At 34.3% G+C, this 23,343-nt stretch overlaps 2 protein-coding genes across 7 annotated transcripts in view; both read right to left on the bottom strand.

Moving 5' to 3' along the window:
- Positions 1–3,273: 3,273 nt before the first annotated feature.
- Positions 3,274–6,124, bottom strand: LOC18603912 (putative inactive poly [ADP-ribose] polymerase SRO5). 2 transcript variants are annotated; one of them, XM_007036166.3, is made up of 5 exons: positions 5,155–6,124; positions 4,810–5,051; positions 4,591–4,727; positions 4,404–4,499; positions 3,274–3,603 (listed from the first exon to the last, which is right to left on the bottom strand). In XM_007036166.3, the coding sequence occupies exons 1-5, from the start codon at positions 5,697–5,699 to the stop codon at positions 3,535–3,537; spliced, it is 1,089 nt and encodes a 362-aa protein (XP_007036228.3). In that variant the 5' UTR covers positions 5,700–6,124; the 3' UTR covers positions 3,274–3,534. The 2 variants fall into 2 exon arrangements, with proteins under 2 accessions (XP_007036228.3, XP_017974066.2); XM_018118577.2 differs by having other exon boundaries at positions 3,274–3,606; positions 5,155–6,122.
- A 3,711-nt stretch (positions 6,125–9,835) lies between these two features.
- Positions 9,836–23,343, bottom strand: part of ATM (Serine/Threonine-kinase ATM-like protein) — a 45,475-nt gene continuing 31,967 nt past the window's right edge. For 4 of the 5 annotated variants that reach the window (XM_088804684.1, XM_018117926.2, XM_018117925.2 and 1 more), the window contains 28 exons: positions 23,214–23,280; positions 23,047–23,121; positions 22,363–22,485; positions 20,082–20,246; positions 19,911–20,009; positions 18,506–18,657; positions 18,206–18,407; positions 18,086–18,133; positions 17,887–17,970; positions 17,461–17,544; positions 17,147–17,227; positions 16,966–17,055; positions 16,829–16,891; positions 16,422–16,562; positions 16,274–16,330; positions 16,110–16,169; positions 14,977–15,071; positions 14,758–14,866; positions 14,196–14,285; positions 13,578–13,657; positions 13,403–13,481; positions 13,124–13,170; positions 12,943–13,042; positions 11,965–12,096; positions 11,727–11,861; positions 11,592–11,657; positions 10,695–10,838; positions 9,836–10,042 (listed from right to left, as the gene is read on the bottom strand). In XM_088804684.1, the coding sequence (XP_088660810.1) occupies positions 9,965–10,042; positions 10,695–10,838; positions 11,592–11,657; positions 11,727–11,861; positions 11,965–12,096; positions 12,943–13,042; positions 13,124–13,170; positions 13,403–13,481; positions 13,578–13,657; positions 14,196–14,285; positions 14,758–14,866; positions 14,977–15,071; positions 16,110–16,169; positions 16,274–16,330; positions 16,422–16,562; positions 16,829–16,891; positions 16,966–17,055; positions 17,147–17,227; positions 17,461–17,544; positions 17,887–17,970; positions 18,086–18,133; positions 18,206–18,407; positions 18,506–18,657; positions 19,911–20,009; positions 20,082–20,246; positions 22,363–22,485; positions 23,047–23,121; positions 23,214–23,280 (2,746 nt within the window). In that variant the 3' untranslated portion in view covers positions 9,836–9,964. The remainder of the gene's footprint in view (positions 10,043–10,694; positions 10,839–11,591; positions 11,658–11,726; positions 11,862–11,964; positions 12,097–12,942; positions 13,043–13,123; positions 13,171–13,402; positions 13,482–13,577; positions 13,658–14,195; positions 14,286–14,757; positions 14,867–14,976; positions 15,072–16,109; positions 16,170–16,273; positions 16,331–16,421; positions 16,563–16,828; positions 16,892–16,965; positions 17,056–17,146; positions 17,228–17,460; positions 17,545–17,886; positions 17,971–18,085; positions 18,134–18,205; positions 18,408–18,505; positions 18,658–19,910; positions 20,010–20,081; positions 20,247–22,362; positions 22,486–23,046; positions 23,122–23,213; positions 23,281–23,343) is intronic. The other variant, XM_088804683.1, reaches the window with a different exon arrangement.

Raw genomic sequence — 23,343 nt, forward strand, 5'->3', positions numbered from 1 at the left:
AATAGAAATAAAGAATTTATTAATAAGAATGACAATAATATAAGAATTACATTAAATGTCTCGTATAAAACAATAAATAGAACATTAAACGAGACATCAAGCGAGTACAGTAAATAGGAGGCTAGTGTCATTTGTAACTGTGGCGGTGGCCTTTTTCCTCTGTTTTTGTTTTCCCTTAGGCTGCTTAGCTGTTTATTTCAGAAAGATGTGAGTAAATGAGGGTTAAGTCTTGGGGGCATTAAATGATTCAACCCTATAGAGGACCTTGTTGAATTGATGTTTGATCATGGATGTAGACATCAAAACTTGAACCATTTTGCCTTGAACTTTTACAACATTTTTCTAAAATTAAACGAAGCTGTTTGGATTTGCTGCAGCAGACCGCTCCCTTCACAGTAATGTTGAGGTTAGACCGAAATGTCTTTTAAGTCAAAAACATGCATTCGTGGCAAGTCACATCCAAATTTATTTAATTTTTTATAAAAAATATTAATATGAAAATAAATTTTTTTAAATATGAGTGAAAAAATAAATATAACGAAAATAAAATAAAATATCACAAATCTCATGTGACGCGTACCTTCATAGCTGAAAATGCAGCTTTAATTTCCCATCTTTAAAGTTGTTAGAAGGTTAAAAAAAGGAGTTCAAGCCTAGTAATCTACAAGTGCAAAGAGCACTCAACTACTGCACCCAAGAAGGAGGTTTGGCCTACGTCTACACATGGCGGCCACTTGTTTTGTTGCAAAGGGGAAAGGCGAAGGCAGGAGAGCCACGTAGCCAGAATTGGCATCGAATCTCATCTAAATTATTAATTAAAAGACTTGGCTTCCTTTGCTTTTGCCAGCAATGGGCGGTGACGTAAACCAGTAATGTGGAGGATTCCCGTCGCAATCTCCGCCGCCGCTGCTTGACACGTCGGAAGTTCGACGCCGAACACTTGTCTCGAATTCATAATCCCCAAACCCCCTCAGGGGGTCACAATCCTGTTTTGCTGCCACGCAATTTCATGTGAAAAGGATACTGCCCAACAGGAGAGGGAGGAAATTCACGTAACAACTTGCATGATTTTGACACTTTTTATTTTGCCTTTTCCGTTCCGTAATTTCGATATAGATATATTTTATATTAAAATTTTAATTTTTTTAATAATATAAATATTAAAAAAACTCTAATATAAAAAATAAGAATATTAAATATTTAAAAATAAAAATTCATTTTATCACGTATATTATATGATCGCATCATCTGCTTGGCATGTGTTTAACTACGCCGTCTAATCCTAAAACGCTGTTTACAAATAATGTGTGCTAGCAAGCTTAATATTTTACTATAAGGTTTCAATCACCAATAAACCATTTGATCAAATAAAAAGAAATACTTAAACATTAACATGTTTGTATTTGTTCATAATTAGTGATTGATACTCTTTACCTCATATGTTGTGACATTACAGTTTTTTTTGTTTTCTTGTTCACTACATAATACTAATGGGGTACAAAACCCATTAAATTTGACTTGATTTGTAATTATCTCCCTTACCAAGACATCAAATCAGATTGACTAAGATTACGATAATTCAAAACTTATAATCATCAAAATAATTCAAGTTTAATTTAACGATTGTTATTCATTTTAAAGAGATTAAGGTCTAAGATTCCGACTCAACTCCCTCTTTTTATCTCTCATGTGTACCAAATAAAAATTATGATCGACAATGTATTGCACTCGATGATATCGAGCTGGCATGGGTAATTTATAAACTTGTTTATTGAATTAAATATTTGTTCATCTTTAGTCATGCTGTAGTTCAATGTAAAAAAGGATGAGATAGCTGCTGAATTTTGATGATTATGAGCATATATGTATATATATCCCATGAATCCAATGATATGTTTCCATTACAATATATATTTTTTTGATTGAGTTATTACAGCATTAACAGCAATTAACCACCCTTATTTTTTGAACTTAATTATCCAATAATTCACACATTATTATTATTATTATTATTATTATTATTATTTTCTTTTTGCAGAATAAATTGGTAAAGGCAAAGTAAACTTTGGAAGTAAGGAAAGGGGAATTGTGATTGCAATCGAGTGTGCATCAGCTGCGTGATTAAGGGGTAATTGCCACCCATACCTTAATTGTTTCTTTTTCATTTTTTGTGGGGTACATATACCATAATTGTGTGAACTGTATTGAATATTTTAGGACCTAAAGTCTCCTACAAAGGGTTGTTTGAGTTTGGGTCATCTTCAAATAATCTATTTACCATAGGCAACCAAATTTCTACAGAATTTTTCTTCTCAAATGTGTTTGGAACACATAAATTTATTTTATTTTTATGCCATTCATTTGTGAATTTGTAAACATCATTTGTTCTTAAATCGACTATATTGACTTGAATATTATACATTGATGATACATTCATATACGAGAATTTCTTTTAGGTTAAAATGAATTATACTTTCATTAATTTCAAACAAAATTTTGGAGGGGAGTACTTGCCTCTAGAGCTAAAGACCAATCCATCTGTCAACTTCCTAATGACCAAAAGTTCCCAAGCTTGGTGATTGATTGGGGTTTATGAATTAGAAGGAAAACATATTGTGGCAAAATGCACATTTTCAATGCAGCTTAACCTATGTAGATATATCCTTGACTTGGAAAGAGACTACAAACCCTCTTCAAAAGGAAGAAGAATAGAATGAATTGACAGAACTCTAGCCATGAAAGTAGGTTTTAGGATTCAATTAGGCCAAGGTTAGTAACCATGGTGTCCAAAAGTTTTGGTCCTATCCAGTCAGAGGATTACTGGGCTTGGGCTCATCTGTGCTTGGACTTGGATACATAAACAATTTTAGCATGAAATCCCGACCCACCTCAGTTCCACACCTTACCAGTTCTTCTATTTTTTATTTGTAAATGAATTGAAAAGAAATAGGAATTAAGATTAGAAGAAAGTTTCTGGTTTGCATGGAAATAACCCAAGATTAAGCTGTCTTTTCTTTTGCAAAGTGAGAATTAAGAGTATAAATTTAGCAGACATTTTGTACTAATCAAAGAGGCTATCTTGCTTAAGGTAGTTTTAAGTTTTTCATATTCAGGAAAGAACCAATTTGCTTAGTAAATCTGTCTAATAGCAAGATTTGAAGAATGTAAATGAAGTTTGTACTGTTAAGCTGACTACAAAAACCTGATCTTTGAGCTGTCTTTGGACATTCTACAATTTTTAAGTCAATGCAACCATAGTGTTTACTTCCTCAATCAACCAAAAACAGGGAACCGAGTTCATTTTCACTTAGCGTAATTTGAAAGGAAGACGTGACAGCTTTGTAAAGCAAAAACACCAAACATTCCACAACTGGTTTTTGACAAAACAGAATCTTAGTTCCACCTCAAGCTTTCACAATCTGCCTGGTCTGTGTGATCTGCCTTCTCATCCCCACTCAGTGATTGCTACTTCTATTTATATACAGAAAATTCCCATCCACTTAAAACATTGAGTCAACCTAGATAGCCAGCCTTCTAAGGATGTCGAAACCTGCTCCTGGATCCATGCTCAGTTGTTCGTTGAATGCTGCTAAATGCAATAGGCTGCTGCAAAAGCAGAACATAAAAAGGTTTCCTTGCAGTGAGATAACTTTCTAGATGGTAGATAGGAAAAAAAGCAAAGTAAAATGAATGAAGAAAAGCTGCACGGAAATTGCTTGAATAGAAAGACAAGGTTTAACAATTGACAAGAAGCCTTTTTCATTCCACTTGCTATTCCTCAATCAAGAAGTTTTTTGTCTTCCACCCAATTGTTAGGTTGTTAGCGGTCTTCCACCTAATTGTTAGGTTGTCAGTAAACATCCATTTTCAGTTTTGATTCCATTAACACAAACTAAAGTTGCAGGTAATGAAAAACTGCATAACAGTTTGTTCATTCCAAGGACAAAGCTAGAGCTATAGTTTCAGTGAATTAGATACACATAAAAAACAATGTGATGTCTTTATAATGAGGCTGAAAAGGTCTAATAAGCTTTTCAATGGATTAAAAAAAAAAAACATTTCAAAAGACAGCACATGGTTCAAGGATGAGGATTTTGGGATCTAAATTCCTTGAATCAATTGAGTTAGATACATGTTTTCCACAAGAAAAAGTATACAGCATGTGGTAGTGGCCCATTAAGCATGTTGGACAGTAGGAAAATAGAATTAATCATTCCTCATAAGATCTAATAAGTGTTGCAACTTCTTTTCCTTTATTTAAGCATAGCAACTTGCAAGAATTGCAGAAAGCTATGTATTTCACTTTTTTTTTCTCCACAAATTAAATAGATAATAAAAAAAGAAAAAGAAAAGAAAAGAAGACCAACTCCAGGATAGTCATAAGACATCTAGTTTATCCATACCTTGGTCCTGGAGGATTTGATGACAGCAACCAACAACTTGTCTCCTGCTATTTGTCTTACAAATTGTATCAGTTCATGCCTTGATATTTTCTTATCCTGCAGAACAAAATTCAACATAAGATTGTAAATAAAGAACAAGACCATATGACTTTCATAGGAAAAAAAAAACCAAATAAACAGAACTTACCCTGAGATCTTTGTGATATTTGGAGATCAAATTGATGGAAGGAGGAGGTAAGAATTCCGAAAGTGCAGATATGAGAGCTGGAAATGATATCCAAGGCGAAGTTGGTATCTTCAACCTATCTTGCATCCCAAGGAAACCTAAACAATAAGCAACCAAGGTCAAAACCAATCCCTTTGACTTTCAAAGCTTTTTCAACGCCATACAACTCAGGTCGCTTACCTTTCAAGGACGATGGAGCTCTGAAACTCAAGATGAACTCTGGCAAGATGTGAGTATTCATGTGTGTACTCCACAAAATATACTTTTTCGGCGACGACAGATTGTCAACGCCAGAATCAAACTCATCTGAACTTGGATGACATTGCTTAGAACCAGGCTGCACCGCCTCTGCCTTTCCCAATATCACACGGCAAAGCATTAAATGCCGCATCCCATTTTTATCAACCATTGCATTCTTCACACTGAAGCAAAACAATCAAATTTAGCAATGAATATCTAATAATAAACAGTAAAAAAAAACCATACTTTCAATAAGAACATAATGACCCGGTCGTGTTTTTTTACCTTTCCATGGGAGAATCATCAGGGGAAAGATAGAGGCCGCAACCATACAATCCACTGTTTTCAGGCAACCCGAAATGACCAAAACCATGCTCAACAATCTTACAAATCTCATCTCTAGAAGCAGAGCACCATGCATACTTAATGTTGGCGTCGCCCCCACATTTTTTCTCCATTGCTTTGATGAAAATCTGGAAAGATTGAAGCCTTGCTTGCCAAGTAACACCAAGAAAACTATTTTTATGGATTGTCAAGTCCTTAGTATGAGCTGCCAGAGCACCCAGATTGGAAAGAAACCTTTTCATGATCACGTCATGCGCCTTGTCCCCCGGGAATAACCGAACCAACCCATTGTTAAACAGGGGAGATTGATCAAAACTGGGGCCAGAAACGCCGCTTTCGCAATCGGTAAGAACGGATTCTTGATCATTTACCGTGTCTAACGTAGTCGAATTTGAAGATGCCGTGTGAGTCTTCTCAGAGTCTCGTGTTTCGAAAGAAAGGAAGTTGTCATTGTTGTCGTTGTATTCGTTTTGGTTAAAAGCCATAGTGGCAATAATTTAAAGAAACCCAGAATCAAAGTTTCTACTTTTGGATCAGAATATGAACCAATATCGAGTACTAAGCAAAAAAGAAAAACAGAGAATATGTACCCAGAGAGAATCTAACGAAAACAAGTTGAACGAACCCAGAAAAAAATTAGGAAAAAAAAAAGGATACAAACAAACAATCTAATTATACATCTCTGAAGGACAGAGTAGAATAGAAGAAACAGAGAAGATGGAAAGAATTCCAGGTGTTGTTAGCAGAGACGAAAGGTTAAGATCGGGTTTACTTGGAGAAGAGAGCAAAAAGATAAAAAGGGGAACACTTGCTTAAATACAGATAACAGGGGAAAACTAACGAAACCGACTTTTTCTCCTGGAGTGGGGAAGAAGGAAGGAAAGCAATGGCCGTGGGCGGGCAATGGGGCGCTAGTTGTTTTTTCTTTTATAAGGTGGGAAGCCTGTCGTTTTGGGTTTATAAAGAAGGCGGTTACCCCTTGCCTGGCTTACCTGGATTTTGAAAAAAGGGAAGGAAAATTACAGGATTGGGCTCTAAGGAAGGAAACACTAATACCCAATACAATATTAGTATTATTTTATTAAAATAGAACAATATAAGTATTATTTTATTTTTTATTTTAATATATTAGGTTTCGGGGATTTTGGGTCATTGGGATTATTGTATTTAGGGTTTATCTAGATTTCATCTTGGGATTGGTATTTCGATAATATTATATATATATATATATATATTTGCTTATGAATTTTATTTTATTTTTAGTTAAATTTCATTTATATTATTTATTCTCACATAGGGTTTAGGGTTTAAGTAAAATCACATCAAATCTCAAAAGGGTAAATAGAATTTATCCCTTTATTATTATTATTATATAAGAGAAAATAGGGAGGGTGAATATTGGGTTGTGGAAATAGAGACTGGGAAGAGTGTTGTTTTCAAGAAAAACTTATATTTTATATATATATCCCATTGCGGGTAGTACATGTGTCTTTCATTGTGGCTTTTCATAGCACATGGAATTGCTGATTGATGGATGGCTGGATGCCTTCACATCTTCACAGGTTTTATCCTTAAATTGCTTGCGTTCTCTTTTTTCCCTGTCTTGGGGTTCATGGAGAAAGTAGAAAGCAAAACAGGTCATTTCCTGCTCAAACCGACCTTTCTCATGGAAAGAAGATTATGGGAATTAATTCCACTTTAACTACGACTTAATCCTTTTTTAAGCTTGTGTGTGTGAACGAGAGTTGGGCAAATCCTTGGTCTGGTTTGTGTTTCTTTTAGTATGCGCATGAGCATACGCAAGCAGTATGAAGGAAAGAAACCAATTCATATCTCCCTCATGCCCTACATTTCTTTGTTATGACAAGATTTTGATTTCTTCTTTGAAAAACAAGTCTCGGTTTTACAAATTAAAAGTAAGAAATGCTATCAAATCATCACTTTCAATACATGATATTTCATTCTTTTTAATTAACTATATAATAATTTTAGACATAATCTATTAATACGACATGAAAACGATATAAAATAAAGTGTCAATTTAAAACTTAAGATTATCTTGTTTCGTATCTCAAACGAGTGTTAAAATTATTTAATTTTTTTTATGACATGTTTAATTCATTTAATTTGTATTTACTCATATTAATTATTAATACCTAATCTAAATACAATACAATTATGACACAACAAATACGAATAACTGAATATTAATTCTATTTAGTTCTTTTGAGCAAACTAAAACTTAAGTGTCTTGGTTGGAATCTGTAAATATGCTGAAATTATGTAGAGAGATAAAACCAAATAAAATTGTCATTTAGGCAGGATTTTAAGAAAACCGCGTAGCCCCCCCGGAGAGAATGGAAGGAGGAAAAGGCTTGGCCCAACCTTCCAGGCATGAGGGAAGGCTTGAGAGTTAAAGGATAAAGATGAAATCTTCATTCCAGGTTGCTCAAATTTGTTTTGAACCAAAACCAGAAACACTGAAACATAGACTTAGACCTAGACCTAGACCTGGTTTGGGTTAATTGGTAATATTAAATCTTTTTAATTCCATTGTCAGTTGTTACCTTCAATTAAGTATAATTGAAGTTATTATTATTATTACAAAGACAAAGGTGATGAGAGGAGTTCATGTCATTTACATGTCTTGGACTACAAAAATCATGCACCAAAGACCCAAGGGAGAGATACTCCTCCTGGTCTATATACTTGATATTTGATGCATTAGGTTTAGATGTTAATTTTTTTTATATGGTAAAAAGATTTTTGAACCTGGTTTTTTAATCAGAGGTGCATGCACTTACCTTGAATTAATATTCAGAATAAATGTAAAGTTTACCATAGAAATTTTTAATATTAAAAAAATTAAAGTATTTAATATTGTAATCATAATAATTTAATAAGTCCGCTACTAATAAAAATCCTATTTAATTAACATGATTGCAGTGGGATTCATCCACTCCTCTAAAAGGGAGGAGGGGACTGATGAGTTTGAGATAAGTTTACCAAAAATATCTTATACCAACTAATGTTATGTTAATTACGTATGAAAAGTAAGAACCTATGGATAACTACATCTACAAGTCAATATATGTAAAACAGGCAACTCACTTCACGTGATCAATGGTGGAAAAATGGAACTTGGAGGAGATTCCATGTTTAGATTTTCAAAGATATTGAAGAAAACTGCTCCTGGATGGAATCATCCACCATGATAAATGGCAAAACACAGCATTTTTGTTATATTTCTCCTGCAAATAAGACTTTGTTCTGGCATTGGCATTGGATGTTAACACATACCTGATAAAAAGGAAATATATATATAAATTCTGTGGATGGCGGAGGAGTTGTGTTACTGAAAGACGGATGTTATATTTATGTACAAATGGTACTTTGTATTTGCTGCAAAACTCTGATTGATTTCATCACATCACATGTGCCGCCAGCCATTGTGTTCACAGCATTCAGTCTGCAAAGAGGGTTTGTTTGACAAGACCCACGCCCACCACAGGCTCAGACCTCATTGCCACTTGAATGAAACCCAGCGGCGGAGTAGAGGGTCTAGGTTTGACCTAGGCATCCATGGCAGTTGGGATATGTAATTATCAATATCGAGGAAACTACACTCCTTTAAAGAAAAGGGAAGAGGGGACCCCAATGAGTGAGATCATTTTACCAAATAATCTTAATCACTTAAATGAATAATAGCAACTTTCAACTATTCAAATTATCTAGTTTAAATCCAAAGATTACACTGAAAGACTCAGAGCCGTCAAGTCAACAATTAAATAGAACAACTAAGTAACGTGTAAGCTCAAGAGGTTCTTACCGGTGCCGATAGATTGAAATAACTCAACTGTCTAGTCTTAAATTATTACGTCTGAATAAAGTTTTAGCTAAAGAGATTCTTGCCGGTGCATAGTTATGATTAGATGGTTTTAGCGATGATAAGTTACATCCGTAAGTTGGAGAGATTCTAGCCAATGTGGAACATGAGGCGCTTTGCGTGATCAATGGTGGAAAAATGGAACTTAGAGGTCCAGAGTTGAAGAGAAACTGCCACCTGGAATCATCATAAAAGTGGCAGCAGACAAGTACGTGTGAGCATTTTTGTTGTTTTCAAGTGTAATATTCTCAGTTCTATCCAGGGAATCATAGGCCTTGGAGGCAAAGATTACTTTGTTTCGGCAATTGGATGTTAAACACATTCCTAACACAAGTTTTCCAACTATAACAAGGAAATATTCCCTGCCTGTTTCTCTTTCCTAATATTCTAAAGGAAGAATAAGAAAAATTTGATTATCTAAAAATTTTAAATCCATAATATAATTAGATTTCTCTTAATTAAAATATATTTATTTAGATAAAATTTTTTATTATTATATTTGCATAATAATGGGATGGCGGCTTGTTATTCAATATATCAGTACACAAATATAAACCCTTGCATTTATTCTTGGTCCCTACTCCAAGCCAATCTTCAAAATTTTTCCTCTATGAACCTGGCATCTTCGGCTTAGCCTGACGGTTCACCCACCCCACTTAGGGGTTGCCGGGTGGGCTAAGCCCCAGCTCCTGCATATCCACCAAACCAGGAAACACATAAAAGACAAAAGGGGAATTTTCTGTACGATACAATTCACTATACAAACAACACAACGAGCAACCCTGAAACCTCACTATGCACTTTTTATAATAACAAATAGAAAGCCGACTGTACAAACATGATTGGGTGGAACGGGTATATGATTTACATCCAAGCTCCCCATCCGGGAAACATCTGACACAATCTCTCAGGATCAATGGCATCTTGAATTAGTTGTTGAACCTACAGTTCAAAAAATCATTCATTTTTCAATATCTCAGCTGTATGCTGCTAGAAAAACGTCATGGCTCGATTTCCATAAAACAATGAAAAGGAGTATGCAACATGGGGAGGCTTATGAATATCAGCCTCCTTTCAAATAACAATACAGTAATCAACTTAGATAAAAAATTCTGCTAGCTGTTTAATTAAACAGTCCGCAGTCATAAATTCTGTTATCTGTTGCAAACTTAGATAGTAAAAGAAATTTGAAAGAGTCATCTAAGGGTTAGTTAGAAAAAATCTTGGAAAAACGAATGGAGATTTATTGCTTGCTAATGATTAATATTCATCTCAATCTAGCTTCGGACCTCTGATATAATGTTTTTTTGTTTTTGGCCAAGATATCTGCTATAATGTTTAGAGCACTGAAGTTCATGTTTATGTAGAATCAAACTAAGTTAATGAGGTGCAGGAGTTTACAACAATAATTTATCTGATGCAAATTACTTTCATGCATGACAACAAGATCAAGATCATTCAATGGAGTTTAGTTGAGGCAACCAAAAACCAAAGCATATCCATCAAAAACAGAATTAGACAAAAAGAAACATCATGCTAGCAATATTTCTAGAAATATAGGACCACCACCGTGGCAGTAGCAGTTAAAGATTACCTGTCCATGTGCACTTCTCATCTCACCTTCTTCATACCCATCTAATTTTTGTTTGACACGCAGGAGAGCACGTGCAGCATCCTTATTACCTTCATACTCATCTTGGGCACCTTCCAAGCTTGTATCCAAATCATCATCGTTCTCCTGTTAATGGCCATGGGAAAAAGAAACAGACAAGATGCTTGAGAAAACATGTAACATTTCCAGAAACACGAATGTCAAAGCAGTTTGGCCATTCTACTATCACGATAAAAGAGCTGGTTCTCTTATAACGCTGGAATATAGGTGATGAATCCACGTCAACTATTGGTGAAATTATTTATTAAGGTAATGAAAAGAATAGCATAATTAAGAAAAAAAAGTTTATACTTCTTGATATTATATCTTGGCATAGGTAGTTTCTAATGTAATCCCAAAAATTTGGCTTTTACTTACGCAGAAGAAGGAAAGACTGAAGCAATGCTGGCATATTCTATGAATCAGCCACCAGCTCACTAGCCATAACATAAAAGGACCTTAACTTGGATAATTACATAGTGAGCCCTATAGGCATCACCTCAAAAAGTGGTAGAGAAGGAGAGAGGTGCGTGGCAGAGTTGTATGTAGAACTATTGCCAACCAGCCATTCTATATATGTTCAGGTGTGGGATTCTATTATTTGTTTATCATAGATGGCAATACCTTTTGCACTTCCTGTATTCAAATATACAAATCATAAAGCTAAAAACTGTTTCAATTTTCTGGGCCATCACTGAGACAATTATGTGAAAGCATTCTTTTCCAGTTGGATTTTGAGTTGTCGATGTCCTTCATTATCTCACTATTCATTTCTCTTAATCAAAGAAATGCTGTAGTCAAATTGCATAAGTGGGAAAGTGAACATATTTTAGGAAATACCTTTTGACGCTGCAAAGCCTTTAGGGGTGATAAAGCCCACTTATAAAGAGGATCATGGATGAAAACCTGCAAAGAATTCTCATATTCAGCAAAGAAAAATAAAAAAGGGAAATTTTACTTGCCCAAGTAACATACCTCAATAATGGTCAGTAGGGCTTCTTTATTTGTCCGCATTACTGAGAGAGTTTCTTCACAACATCTTCTGAAAATACCTTCCACTCCAGCTACACCCATGCCATCAATGATGTCTCTTGTCAGCCTGAATGGAACCTGTCACAATTGGTTAAAGAAATGATGGTGAGAAATAATATTAAACAATAACTGAATAAGCAATGGGAGACAAAAAAAACTGCTAAATACTGAAAAAGTGTACCCGTTCTGGAGTCTTGAGCATCAAGCCTTGTTCAAAAGCAACACCAAGATCAATGTGAACAACTTGTGCTGTGGCTTGATCAATTAAAATATTCATAGTGTGTCTATCTCCAAGGCCAACAATATAACCCACCTGAAACAACAAAGATGTTTTCAGTACTATCAAATATGGTGACAGACTCAGGCCTTCAGCAATGTCTTGACAACTTCATTTGCGCTACATTGTTTTTCAGAGAGGTAATGAAATCAGAATTTAACTTGAATTACTATTAATATCAAAGAGAACAGAAGTTTTACCTTTTAGAACATAAAATATGAAATAAAGGAAAGAAGTCATTAAACATCATTTTGATGGAAATGATACAGACCAAGAATCCTACAAATGGATGAATTTTTCAATTTTTACCTCTGACTCACAGTTGCATAGATAGAAATACATTCCTAGGCTGTTATATTGGATGACTCTTACCCACATGAGTTAGTCCAGTTGGTAAGGAGAGGAGCTCCCTCTCCCTGTCAACCAGCATTAGAACCTCGTAGGGAGCACTCCGTGAGTAAAATCCTGAATGCATCAGGCCAATGTGGGGGAGCGCACCTTTAAGATCTCCCCAGGAGAGGATTAGGCCCAGGCAAAGCCTGGGGACACCCCTGATCGTATTACCAAAAAATAAAATACTGGATGACTTCTTAAAAGTGGCTTATTAGGGACATCAGCATTCAATATTTATGCTATGATATAACACAACAAATTTGGTTGTTGGAAACACAAATAACGGCCAGACTTTGGTGAGAGATATGGAAATCAGGCTTTTAGTTCATCTTGTACTTCCACCTGTTAAAATATAAAATTGGACTAATTGAATAAAAGTTCTGGAAGATAAAAATGAATGGTTGGATGGGATGCTAGGAGGAAACAATTCTTAATTTTAACATGAATAGGGCATTGACATTAATGCAAAGCAGAGTAGAGTGTGCCTACCATTGAACTAGCTGCCACACTTCGTGTGTAAGCTAGTCTCTTCTCAAACCAGTTGGCTGGTTGCGGAAATCTTTCTAGAAAAAAGTAATGCATGACAGGTCTGCATAAGGCCTCAAGTGCATTAGGAGTTGAAAAACATAAAAATTAAACATTAGTTGTACTGTAACCCAAATAGTGTAACCTGAAATTATCACAAACTTCCTGGAAGGCTTTGCGCTTATCTTTTTCCTATCAACAAATAAAAGTAATATATTAGGTAGCTTTTCTTTTTCATCCACCAATCTCAATGGAGAAGGGTTAGACAAGTTTTCTCCAGGTAATTAGAAAATTACACCTTACAGAAATATAACTATTATACATGCCAAAAAAGGAAGAGAAGAGGAAGAAGTGTTAGGCACATGCGCTCACAGAAATTAAACTATTGTTTGTGATTAAGTAACAGAAAGGAAAGGCAACTTGCATTTGACATGTGTGCTCGGCATTTTAAAAATGACCAGTCTCCAATTCCATAGCAGCCATGTGCACCTCCATTTCTGTTGCTGAAAATTGAGAATTTTAAGTCATTAGAGTTCAGTGGAATCTCTTTCAATCAACTGGTAATGCAATAGGGCTCGAACTGTTGCAAGTTGACTAACCTTCCTGTAAGATACTCTCCGAGAGGAAGAGTGCCATCAACCCATTCAATAACACCAGCACTTGGAGTGAAAGGAACAACCTAATTCATCAATAAAAAGGCATTTATAACTTTGAAAGAAGAACTAGCTTTAATTAAACCACAAAAACATTTACACTTAAATACAGAACCAGCCAGCACTGTTAATTTTCACCTTCTCACAACACTTATTCGATGAAATCACCATAAAGCCAAAAATAAAACAAAATCTTATTATAGTTCAAGTTCTTCAAGAAGAATCATCAACAACACCCCCCCCACCCCCTGGTCTCTCTCCCTTTTCATTTTTTCAAGTATATAATCTAACTCATTCTATGAACTCTTGTGCAATCAGTTGACAGAAATTTCACAATGGTGAAATTGCACAACTTACACAAGGAATCCTGCATCCACTATGAAATTTGTATGACAAAATCAATAGAAAACAATTCTTAAGTTTGAAAACCACGCAGAAGGGAAAAAGGAAATTTATGAGCTAATCAGCATTTAAACCAAGCTTTCAAAATTATGGAAATGATGCCAATTCTTCACTTCCACATTGAGATGTTTCATCTTTGTTATAAAAGAAATGAGATAGTACCTTGTAAGTACGTATGACTAATCTCCTTTTCCATGTATCGCGGTGATTCTGTAGGAAAGTATTGACTAGTCCAAAAAATTGTTCCATAACCTGGAAAAAGTATTTACGAGGTTTACATTTAACTTACGTGATGCACAACATGGGCTTCCACTACTCAAGAAAAGTATGCTTTTCTAACAATTTTAAAAGGGAAAAACCAGGGAAGATATCATAGCTTGTTCTCCATATATGACTTATGAGTAGTTTAACAAAACTTTTATATGATATTTATCAGAGCAATAACCATCAATTCTAATCTGAAACTGGCAGAGCTATTCCCCCAATAAATTGACCTATTTTCTGGCAAGAACATAGCAATGTGGATCACAAATATAAACCTGAAAAAAGACATTAGTAAAATCATTTTTATACACAAAGTAGATAGATGTCGGGATATGCTCATTTGAAGCATGCTCATAGGTTATTATACTTTCCAAAGTAGATAAATTCAAGTGTGAGCACTATCTAGAAATTTACTGTCACCAAGAAGGCACTAAAACAGAAGCATAGAGAAAACTCTTACAGCATCTTGTCGCAGGTCATCGTTTCCAGATTTTGCTAGTTGCTTATATCTGCGACCATCAGAACCCAGGCATTCAACCATTTTTGGAACATTTATGCCATTCATTACCCTGCTTATTTCATCATTACCAATCAGTGTTAGCTTCAAGTATTGCTATCATACTGAAAAAACATAAATAGTGTGGTTAATCCCAAACACAGCTTATATGGCTAAACGCACATAACCGAATCAGCAAATCCTCTGAAATGTGGGAAAGAGCCTTCAGGATATTGACAACTATGATCAACTGGAAAGCTGGCTGTCACTACAGGTACCTATCAAAATTAAAAAATCAAGGTTCAGCATCTTTGGCAGCATTCAAGGAGTCAAAGCTGCACTAAATAACTGCTAATCATATCAAGAAGCAAAAACAAGGTAACTGCTACAGAAATATATCATTCCATCAACACAGATTCCAGAAGAATAAAAATCAGTCAGAAGAAACTGTGGCAACAAGTAGAATTCAAGACTGTTTTTGGGTTGACACTTACTGTTCTAATAACAACAACATGAGTCAGGTGTGAGTCAACGAAGACCAAGAAGTGCAATTAAAATATTTTCTGATTAGTCCTTGGGAAAAATGTGCTTTCAAATACATATTCCACTTTTGAATGAAGTGTTGCAAACTGTAACAAATATGATCTTGATTCTTTCCAATTGCAAACATGTTTCTAAGAAGTCACCTGATAATTATGTCTCACTGCCATTTACTACCAAATCCATAATATACTTCTAGTAAGCCCATAAGTCACTTAGATAGGGAGTGGTCAGGACATTTATTACTGATCTCTTTTTTTTTTTTTAATACATTTGGTACTGATATTAATTTCAATATATAGTTTAAAACTACTAGCGGCTAACCAGTTTGTGAAGTAGGTAACTCAGCCAACAGAAGCGCCTAAAGCAAGATGGTTATCCAACCTACATCTAGAAACTAGAGCAAATTTAAAATATTTAAACATGTGTCCTGTCATTGCCAAATTGAATGCTGTATGTGTAGACTTGCATGGTGAAGTTAGGAAACGTGGGGCATGATTCTAGCACATTAAAACATACATATTTAAACATTTGAGCTCGTATAAGGATAACAGATCATTAATTACTGTCTTGACATAGTTTGATTTGGCTTTGTGATTAAAAAAACCTATAACCTGAAGCAGATAAATATAGCAATATTTTTAGCACAGAGAGTGTAACTGGTAAAATTAACATCCAGAAATTAATCTATCAAATATTTTGAATAGATCCTAGAGCAACCTTTCTGAATAAAATCGAACAATTCAAAAGTTATGAGATAGAAATGAAGCACTTACAAGTTCCAGCTGTCGTACACTGCGAATATCTCTAGGCAGTGATGCCTTTTTACCGGAGTCCTATTGAGAGAATTTTAATTAACTATTGGGTGAAATTGAACTGGAGCTTGCTCTAAAAGAATAGAAATGACACAAACACTGTATATTTAAAGTATGCAACCAACCTCTCTCCTTGTGTCAAGTTCTGCAAGCTTGATGTAGATCTCCACCATTTGTTTCATCTGACAAATAATGAAAAAAAATGCCAAGTAAACTAACACAAGAACAACCACTGGAAAGAACCAAAAATGAAAAAAAAAAAAAATCCGTCACCTGTATAATAACAGGCCCATGATATGCTGATAACTCTCCTAAGAGATTTTCTGCTGCAAGCTTTTTATCTCTATCCACAACAAATGAGTTCCTCCTACCTTGTTTGTCCTTGATACGATCACCATTTGCAAGTGCTAGAAGCTAATATCAAAATGGAAAGAAAAGTAGAATATATTAAACAAAAAACAATGTTCTGTGAACTATATTTAGTTACAAAACCGCATAGATACTAAACAGTTAGAGAAAAGTTTCTCTGGTGCTAGGACACAGATTATCTAAGTCTTCTGTTTCGGCTTCACTCAGCAGCTACAAATTCTTTTAGAAGCTCTTTTATAAGTTACTCAAATGATGTATTCAGCGATGTAACTTCATTTTTTCCAAGAAGCCAGTCAAATTGTTAAACTTACCAGGAAGATTGTATGGTACGGATGATCAATGGCCATTTTCTTCACAAGAGAAACCAAGGCAAACTGCAGATGGCTAATTTAGGTTAGTATTGAAATCCAACTTCCAAGAAAATTAAACACTTCAAGAAATGTAAAACCTGAATATTATTAGGCCCAATTCCATCCTTTATGCTTCCCATTCTTGAAGCAATTTGGTACACCAATGGTACAAATTTATAAGTCTGAACCTGAATAATAGTGAAAAGAAAATAAAATTGCATTGAGATTATAATAGGTTACACATCAACTACACTGATATTGCCCATCTGAATTCCCTACCTCACCAATCGTTTTAAGCATGTTATTAATGACATCTGGTCTAGATGAAGGACTGAACCATAGCGATACAAGTCGAAACACCTGAAAGCCCAAAAATTAGTTTCTGAAAGAGCAATTTATTTGCTATAATTTCTCCTCCAGTAAAGTTGAAAAATAAAAGTGGAAAATAGAATAAGTGTACATTTTTCTCGAATAAGTGACACCAAAGCAATTGGTATTAGCAATAATTATATTTATTTCTATATCTTCTAATGGAAAAAATTAGTACATTTCTGTGTTATCTTACACACAAATACTTGGCTAGAAGTGCATACCACTCTTACGTCGTATTTGTCACCTATGACCAAGCAACGTTTATATCCCTCCAAAGCCAGGCTGAGAAAAATGTCCCGGTCATCCTGGGAGATCAAAAGAAGAAAAAAGAACAATTGAGTTAATTTTATTATATATATGGATTACAAAGCATTCTGTCAGTCAAAAGACAAACTACAGCTATGCAGTAACAAATAAAAAACCTATATCAAAGAATGAATCCCTAGATATTCCAAAATTTAATATTAGGTTAGCAAAGCCAAATATTTTATCCATTAGTCTCCTAAGAGTCTTTAAGCAAGCTACATCAGATAACTTCTGACTAAGAATATCTGTTAGCTCATCACATGCCATCTTCTGCAGAGCACATGCAGAAATCCTTGCTTAGATGATCATGCTTTATGAAACTGAAAAGAGTAAATCAGTACCTGCAATTTTTGTGCTTCTTCCTTGTCCATTGCAAGTTGCTTTTGCAACTCTTTTATTTTCTCTGAGTAGTCAATTTGATCCCCCTAATATAACCATCAACCAGGATAAACAAGAAAACATTTAATGTTTAAACACCATAAGAACCAATTACATAGCATTGCATAAATTGACTTGAATGCAAAGACTGTTGCAGCTTACCTTCGTTGAACCTTTTAGCCGCCTAATAAGGGCTTCTAGCTCCATTGTCTGCAGAGTCAATATTTACATAAAATTTAGAGAGAAGTTATATTTGTATATATGCGTGTGTTCATTTGCTACCTTATGTTTTCTTAGACGCATTGCTGCTTGCCATTCATTGGAGTTAAGTCTTTCCTCATAACTTCTGAACAGTGCATCAGCATAATGTGCAAGGTGGAAATGAGTCTGGCTTTGTCTTTCTGCGGACTTCTTGTCGGCAGTCTTGTGACTCTCAGCAAGTGACACCGCAGGTTTCAAATACTTCTCGAAAATAGTTCTTGAGCTATATTTACACAGAAAACATTAAACAAAGAATGATAATCAGCATTTATAATAGATGAAATGGAAAAAAGAACGACTGGCCCAATTAGATGATCATACTTGCTAGATCTAGTTTCTGCCAGCCACTTTCCGACCAATCGATATACATCTGAAGCTTCCTCATTCAGCTGATAAGCTTCTAAGACATAATTTCCAAGGCTGATGGCCATCTCATGCTGACCTTGGGCACGCAACAGCTTTGCTTCTTCGAGCTATAATCAAACAAATATTGCGCTAAAGCTGGTTCCAGCTTTTACTTAAACATCAACTATGATTACACAAAATGGAGGCATGCTCTCGTATGAGATAAACCATAGATACCATTTATTGCAAGGAACACTCCAGAAAACTGATTCAATCACCAAGTGAAGAGAAAACGAAAGGTAGTATTGAATGATTTACTCCAGAAGGAAACGCAAAGGTTTATTTCTTTCTTTTTATCATTTTCCCCTTTTCTTTCTACTCTACTTTGTGGGATAGAGGCAGGAGGTTGACAAAATAAGCAAGTAACTTTGAAATAGATAGAATGAAGGTACAAGGGGTAAAAAAGGACAATATGAGAAAAGGCAAGTTTTTGCAGCCCATAGCTGTTATATGACAAAAAAAGTCAAGGGATGACAAATTAGCATCATGAAGAGGCAAACCTAATATGGATTTACCATATATCCCAAGTTTGTTAGAGAAATCAGAGCAGAAAATTATTTTGACTGCTGAATAAAGCAACTGAAACAATTTTGAAAAACCAAAAGTCATTTTTATTGACAACCAAAAGATATGACCTGTTAAAATGCTCTCATAGCCCTTTCCATAAAAAAAATGCTCTCATAGCTTGATTCTGATTCAATACAAAATTAAGTATCAACATTTGGTAAACATAAAGGCTAAATGAAACCCTTGTAGATACCAGAGACCGTGTTTCATATCATCCAGTCTACCTTTAAATAAACGTTTGAAAAGTCATTTTTGAGAAAATATATGTCTACCTTTCGAAACACCGAAAGTAAAAATTTTAAACCGTGATGAGTAAATATATACAAATTTTAATCAAATCATCACCTTAAAGAGCATAACAATTATTCCGTTACCATAAAAGGATTGAATTTAAAATGTTATTTATTTTGTTTTTATCTTAGAGTTAATATTGAAAATAATAATACAAATAAAAATATTAAAGACTATAATATTAATTTGAAAACCAAATTTTAAAATTTATTTTCACCAACTAAGTAAAAAACTAATCATATATTCTCAAACATAAATTAATAAAAATTACAATATTTCTAATTTATCTTTATTTTTTAATATCTCGATTTTTAAAGCAATCAATTTTAATTTTTATGCTTGACAATAATATGAAGAAATTTTCTTTCAATCAATATGGTACCGCAGAAACACATGAGGTACTATAGCTTGTAAATTCTACTGCAAAGCAATATAGGAAAAATACAAAAAAAAAAAAAGTTACCCTTCCAAGCCAATATGGAGTTAAACCATGTTCTCCAGTTCCCCCACAAAGAAACTTAAATTCATGCAAAGCTGCAGCAGCTTGAGAAAACCTAGAGCCCTGTGCCACAGAGAACCAATCAGACAAACAGAATACAGCATGGTTGCCTAGTACTACAAATGATTATCATACCTTACGAAGTGTGGATGCAGACTGCAAAAGATGTTCCATTGTACAGTTGTCACAATTCAGGATTTGAAGTAGAACTCGTCTAAATGCAATAAATGGCTCTAACAAATTCATATGTAACTGTGATTTTTTCAACATGGAACTCCAGTCCTTATTCAGCCACGACAACTACATTGAAAATAACAAAGTTGTTTAAGACAATGATGAAAAGAAAATTTTCCCTTGAATTGCCACTGCCAAAAAAGCAATATATACATATATAAATTCCAAAGACAATCAGAATACATGACAAAAAAGAAGATGACACTTTTCTACAAAATATTGAATGAAATTTTCAATTATAGCAAGTAGGAGTGATCTGTTCATAGAATAAGTAGCAAGTCTACAATCTTTTTCTAGCAAGACGGGAGTCATCCAACATCTTTCAATGGCATTAAATGATGAACTGCAAAAGAATATTGTTATTAAAATTTAAGTTAACAACAAGTTTTTAAACTTTCCCCCTTGCAGGACAAGCCTTCCACACACTGAGGTATATAAGACACTTTAGATCAAACCAAGTCATTTGGGTTATGACTATAAAACTCAAACATCTCATTGGTAAATGATGCCTCAAGCACACAATCCATGAAATTATACTACAAGCAAACACCCACAAGCCTCCAGTTTGAAGCCCAAAGATATAAACAAAATTCTTGTAACAATCTTCTATTTTCTTCTCTCCTTCCAGCCCTCAATTATAGAAGAAAAGCAGTGCCCCCATGATATTGACATATAAAACCAAGACTATACAGTAAATAACAAAAACTTTTAGACCAAATCATTTTTCATCATAAAATGTTGGATTTGGAAACAAACAATCGCAAGTACATAACAGTCAATTTACCACTACTAAATTGGGGGCTCCAAATTTAGCACTCTACATTTTTTGATGCAATGTTACCACTCTACCATAATTTTTGGTGTAATTTCACCATCATATAGATGGAAAAGGAATATTTTATTAAAAATCCAATATTCCGTTAACTCTTCCTAATGTGAAAAAAGTTAATTAATTCATGTTTCAATAATATGATAAATACTAAAAATTGGTATTAAAATTTAAAACTTCAACAATTTTCTACATTTGTACATATTATAAATTTAAAATATATATTTTTATAATTTAAAATATGTCAATACTATTTTTTATATTTGTACAAAAATCTATAACAATTTTTTATTTTTCATATTTTTTTGGTATAATTAATTTTTCATAGTTTTAACATTAAAATATAATTTATACCAGAAAAATTAAAATTATATTTGTACAAAAAACAAGTTTTTAGGAAAAATATAAAAAAAATTTCCTCACTATTTTTTCTGTCTTTTTTTTTTTTTCTCTTCTCCTGTCATTATTTTTCGAATTTGCTAAAGTCAGATAGTATAATCAATTTACAGTTACAACTGGTAGATCTCCTTTCCACCCTCCCCAAACAAATCAGGTTTACGACCTGAGACCACCAATGAACTCCTTCAGCAATAGGCTGTGACATGCAAGCATAAATATAATGTCAAATTTCTTCCTTGTGATAGGATATGGGCCATAAGTTTGCAGTCGTGTAATGGGGTGGTTTTGGGTGGAAGGAATCAACATCTTACTTGGAGCATGTTTTTGATTTAATTGTTCCCAGCTCGGTCTCAAACAATAAAATGAATGTAATTTGATTAAATTTATAATGTAAGGCATGAATTCCTTGTTCTAAGATTTGAGGTTACATTCATTAAAAATTCTGTAAGGCATAGCAGTTTACTGTTATAAAAGCCACTAAGATCTTACCCATCAACGCTGGCTAGATGTCCAGGGCCGTCAGGAAAGTTAGTCAGTGGAAAAGCCAGAGAAGGGAAAGAGAAGAGCAAAAAGAGAAAAAGAAAATTTTTTATTTCTAAATAATCAAGACACATTTCCATTAGTTTTTAAATTTATCCAACCCTTTGATTTTTAGAATTTTTTATTTTAAAATGGTTTTTATAACTAATATAAATATAAATAATAAAACATAATTTATTTTTGTCCAAATTAGCAAAAGCGAACAGAATATTATGATTCTTAATGTTATATTCTTTTTCCATCAAGATATAGTAAAATTGCAGCAAAAATTGAGGTTGAGTGGTAACACTGTACCAAAAATGTAGAATGGTAAATTCAGAGTCCCCTAATTTAGTAGACTGGTGAACTTGACCATTATCCCTACTCATAAATTGATTGCCAAAGCTATGGTATACAAAGTAGCAGAATAAATACCTGACCCATTGTAGGGATTACAGGAACTGAAAACATTTTCTGCTTATGTTTCTGGAGTTTTATTCCTTCATATGAAGATGTTGGCCAACGTATATCCCATGCTATGCCAAGATGATACAGGATCTGCATGAAAGAATTGGTCATGACATTAGGGACCAAATATTAGGATGAACTGCAAGACTTATTTTTTCCCTCGTTTAAGTCAACAAGTGGGGACCCCACATGCCTAGCAGTAAGGATATCAGTTTTCATAGCATGTCAACCTTTACAAAGAGCTCTGCCGATGATTTACCATTTAATTCCTTCATTAGTCTGAATATTGAATTGGCCGAAAAAAAAGAACAGAAACATAAAAAATATTCTGCTAGTAAAGTTCTCAGGTATCGTTCAGAAAGCAACTCAAACTAACATAGCGGTGTTTTGGCTTTTCACAAGCTACCAAATTTGACCTTTGTCAGAGATTTCTTCTCTTAGGTGGGGAAGAGTTTGAGGACAGGTGGGCGATCATAGCCTGGCCAGTGGATCCAAAATAATGTACATCTCTTGGACTGAAGATACTATCTTGGTATAGTAATGTGGGTACAAAGCTCAAATCTATTTCAATATATGAAACATTTTCAGTCATAAGTAGAAACTATCAGATGTCAAATTCTCCATATCAGCAGTGCAATGATATTCACGTACCTGAAACTTTATTATTGTTGAGTAGATAAACTCAGTGCTCTCCTCACTTGCATGAGAAACAGACCAGACAAGCTCCTTAAAATGTAAACAATCAAATGAGAATGTGTCAATAGGTCATGCAATGCCAAGCAGCCCGCAAATTGGGACATATATGAAACTAGGATCACCTCTTTCGAATCCTTCAACTTTCTGTAAAATTCATCAGAATCTCCCTCCTGTAAAGCTCTCAGACAACTGGCATTCCAGCAAGTGGAAAAATCAGCTAGCAGTGCATTAAATATCTATTACTAGTAACAT

Source organism: Theobroma cacao, chromosome 3, assembly GCF_053813885.1.
Source record: "Theobroma cacao isolate CCN51 chromosome 3, ASM5381388v1, whole genome shotgun sequence".
Taxonomy (NCBI): Eukaryota; Viridiplantae; Streptophyta; class Magnoliopsida; order Malvales; family Malvaceae; genus Theobroma; species Theobroma cacao.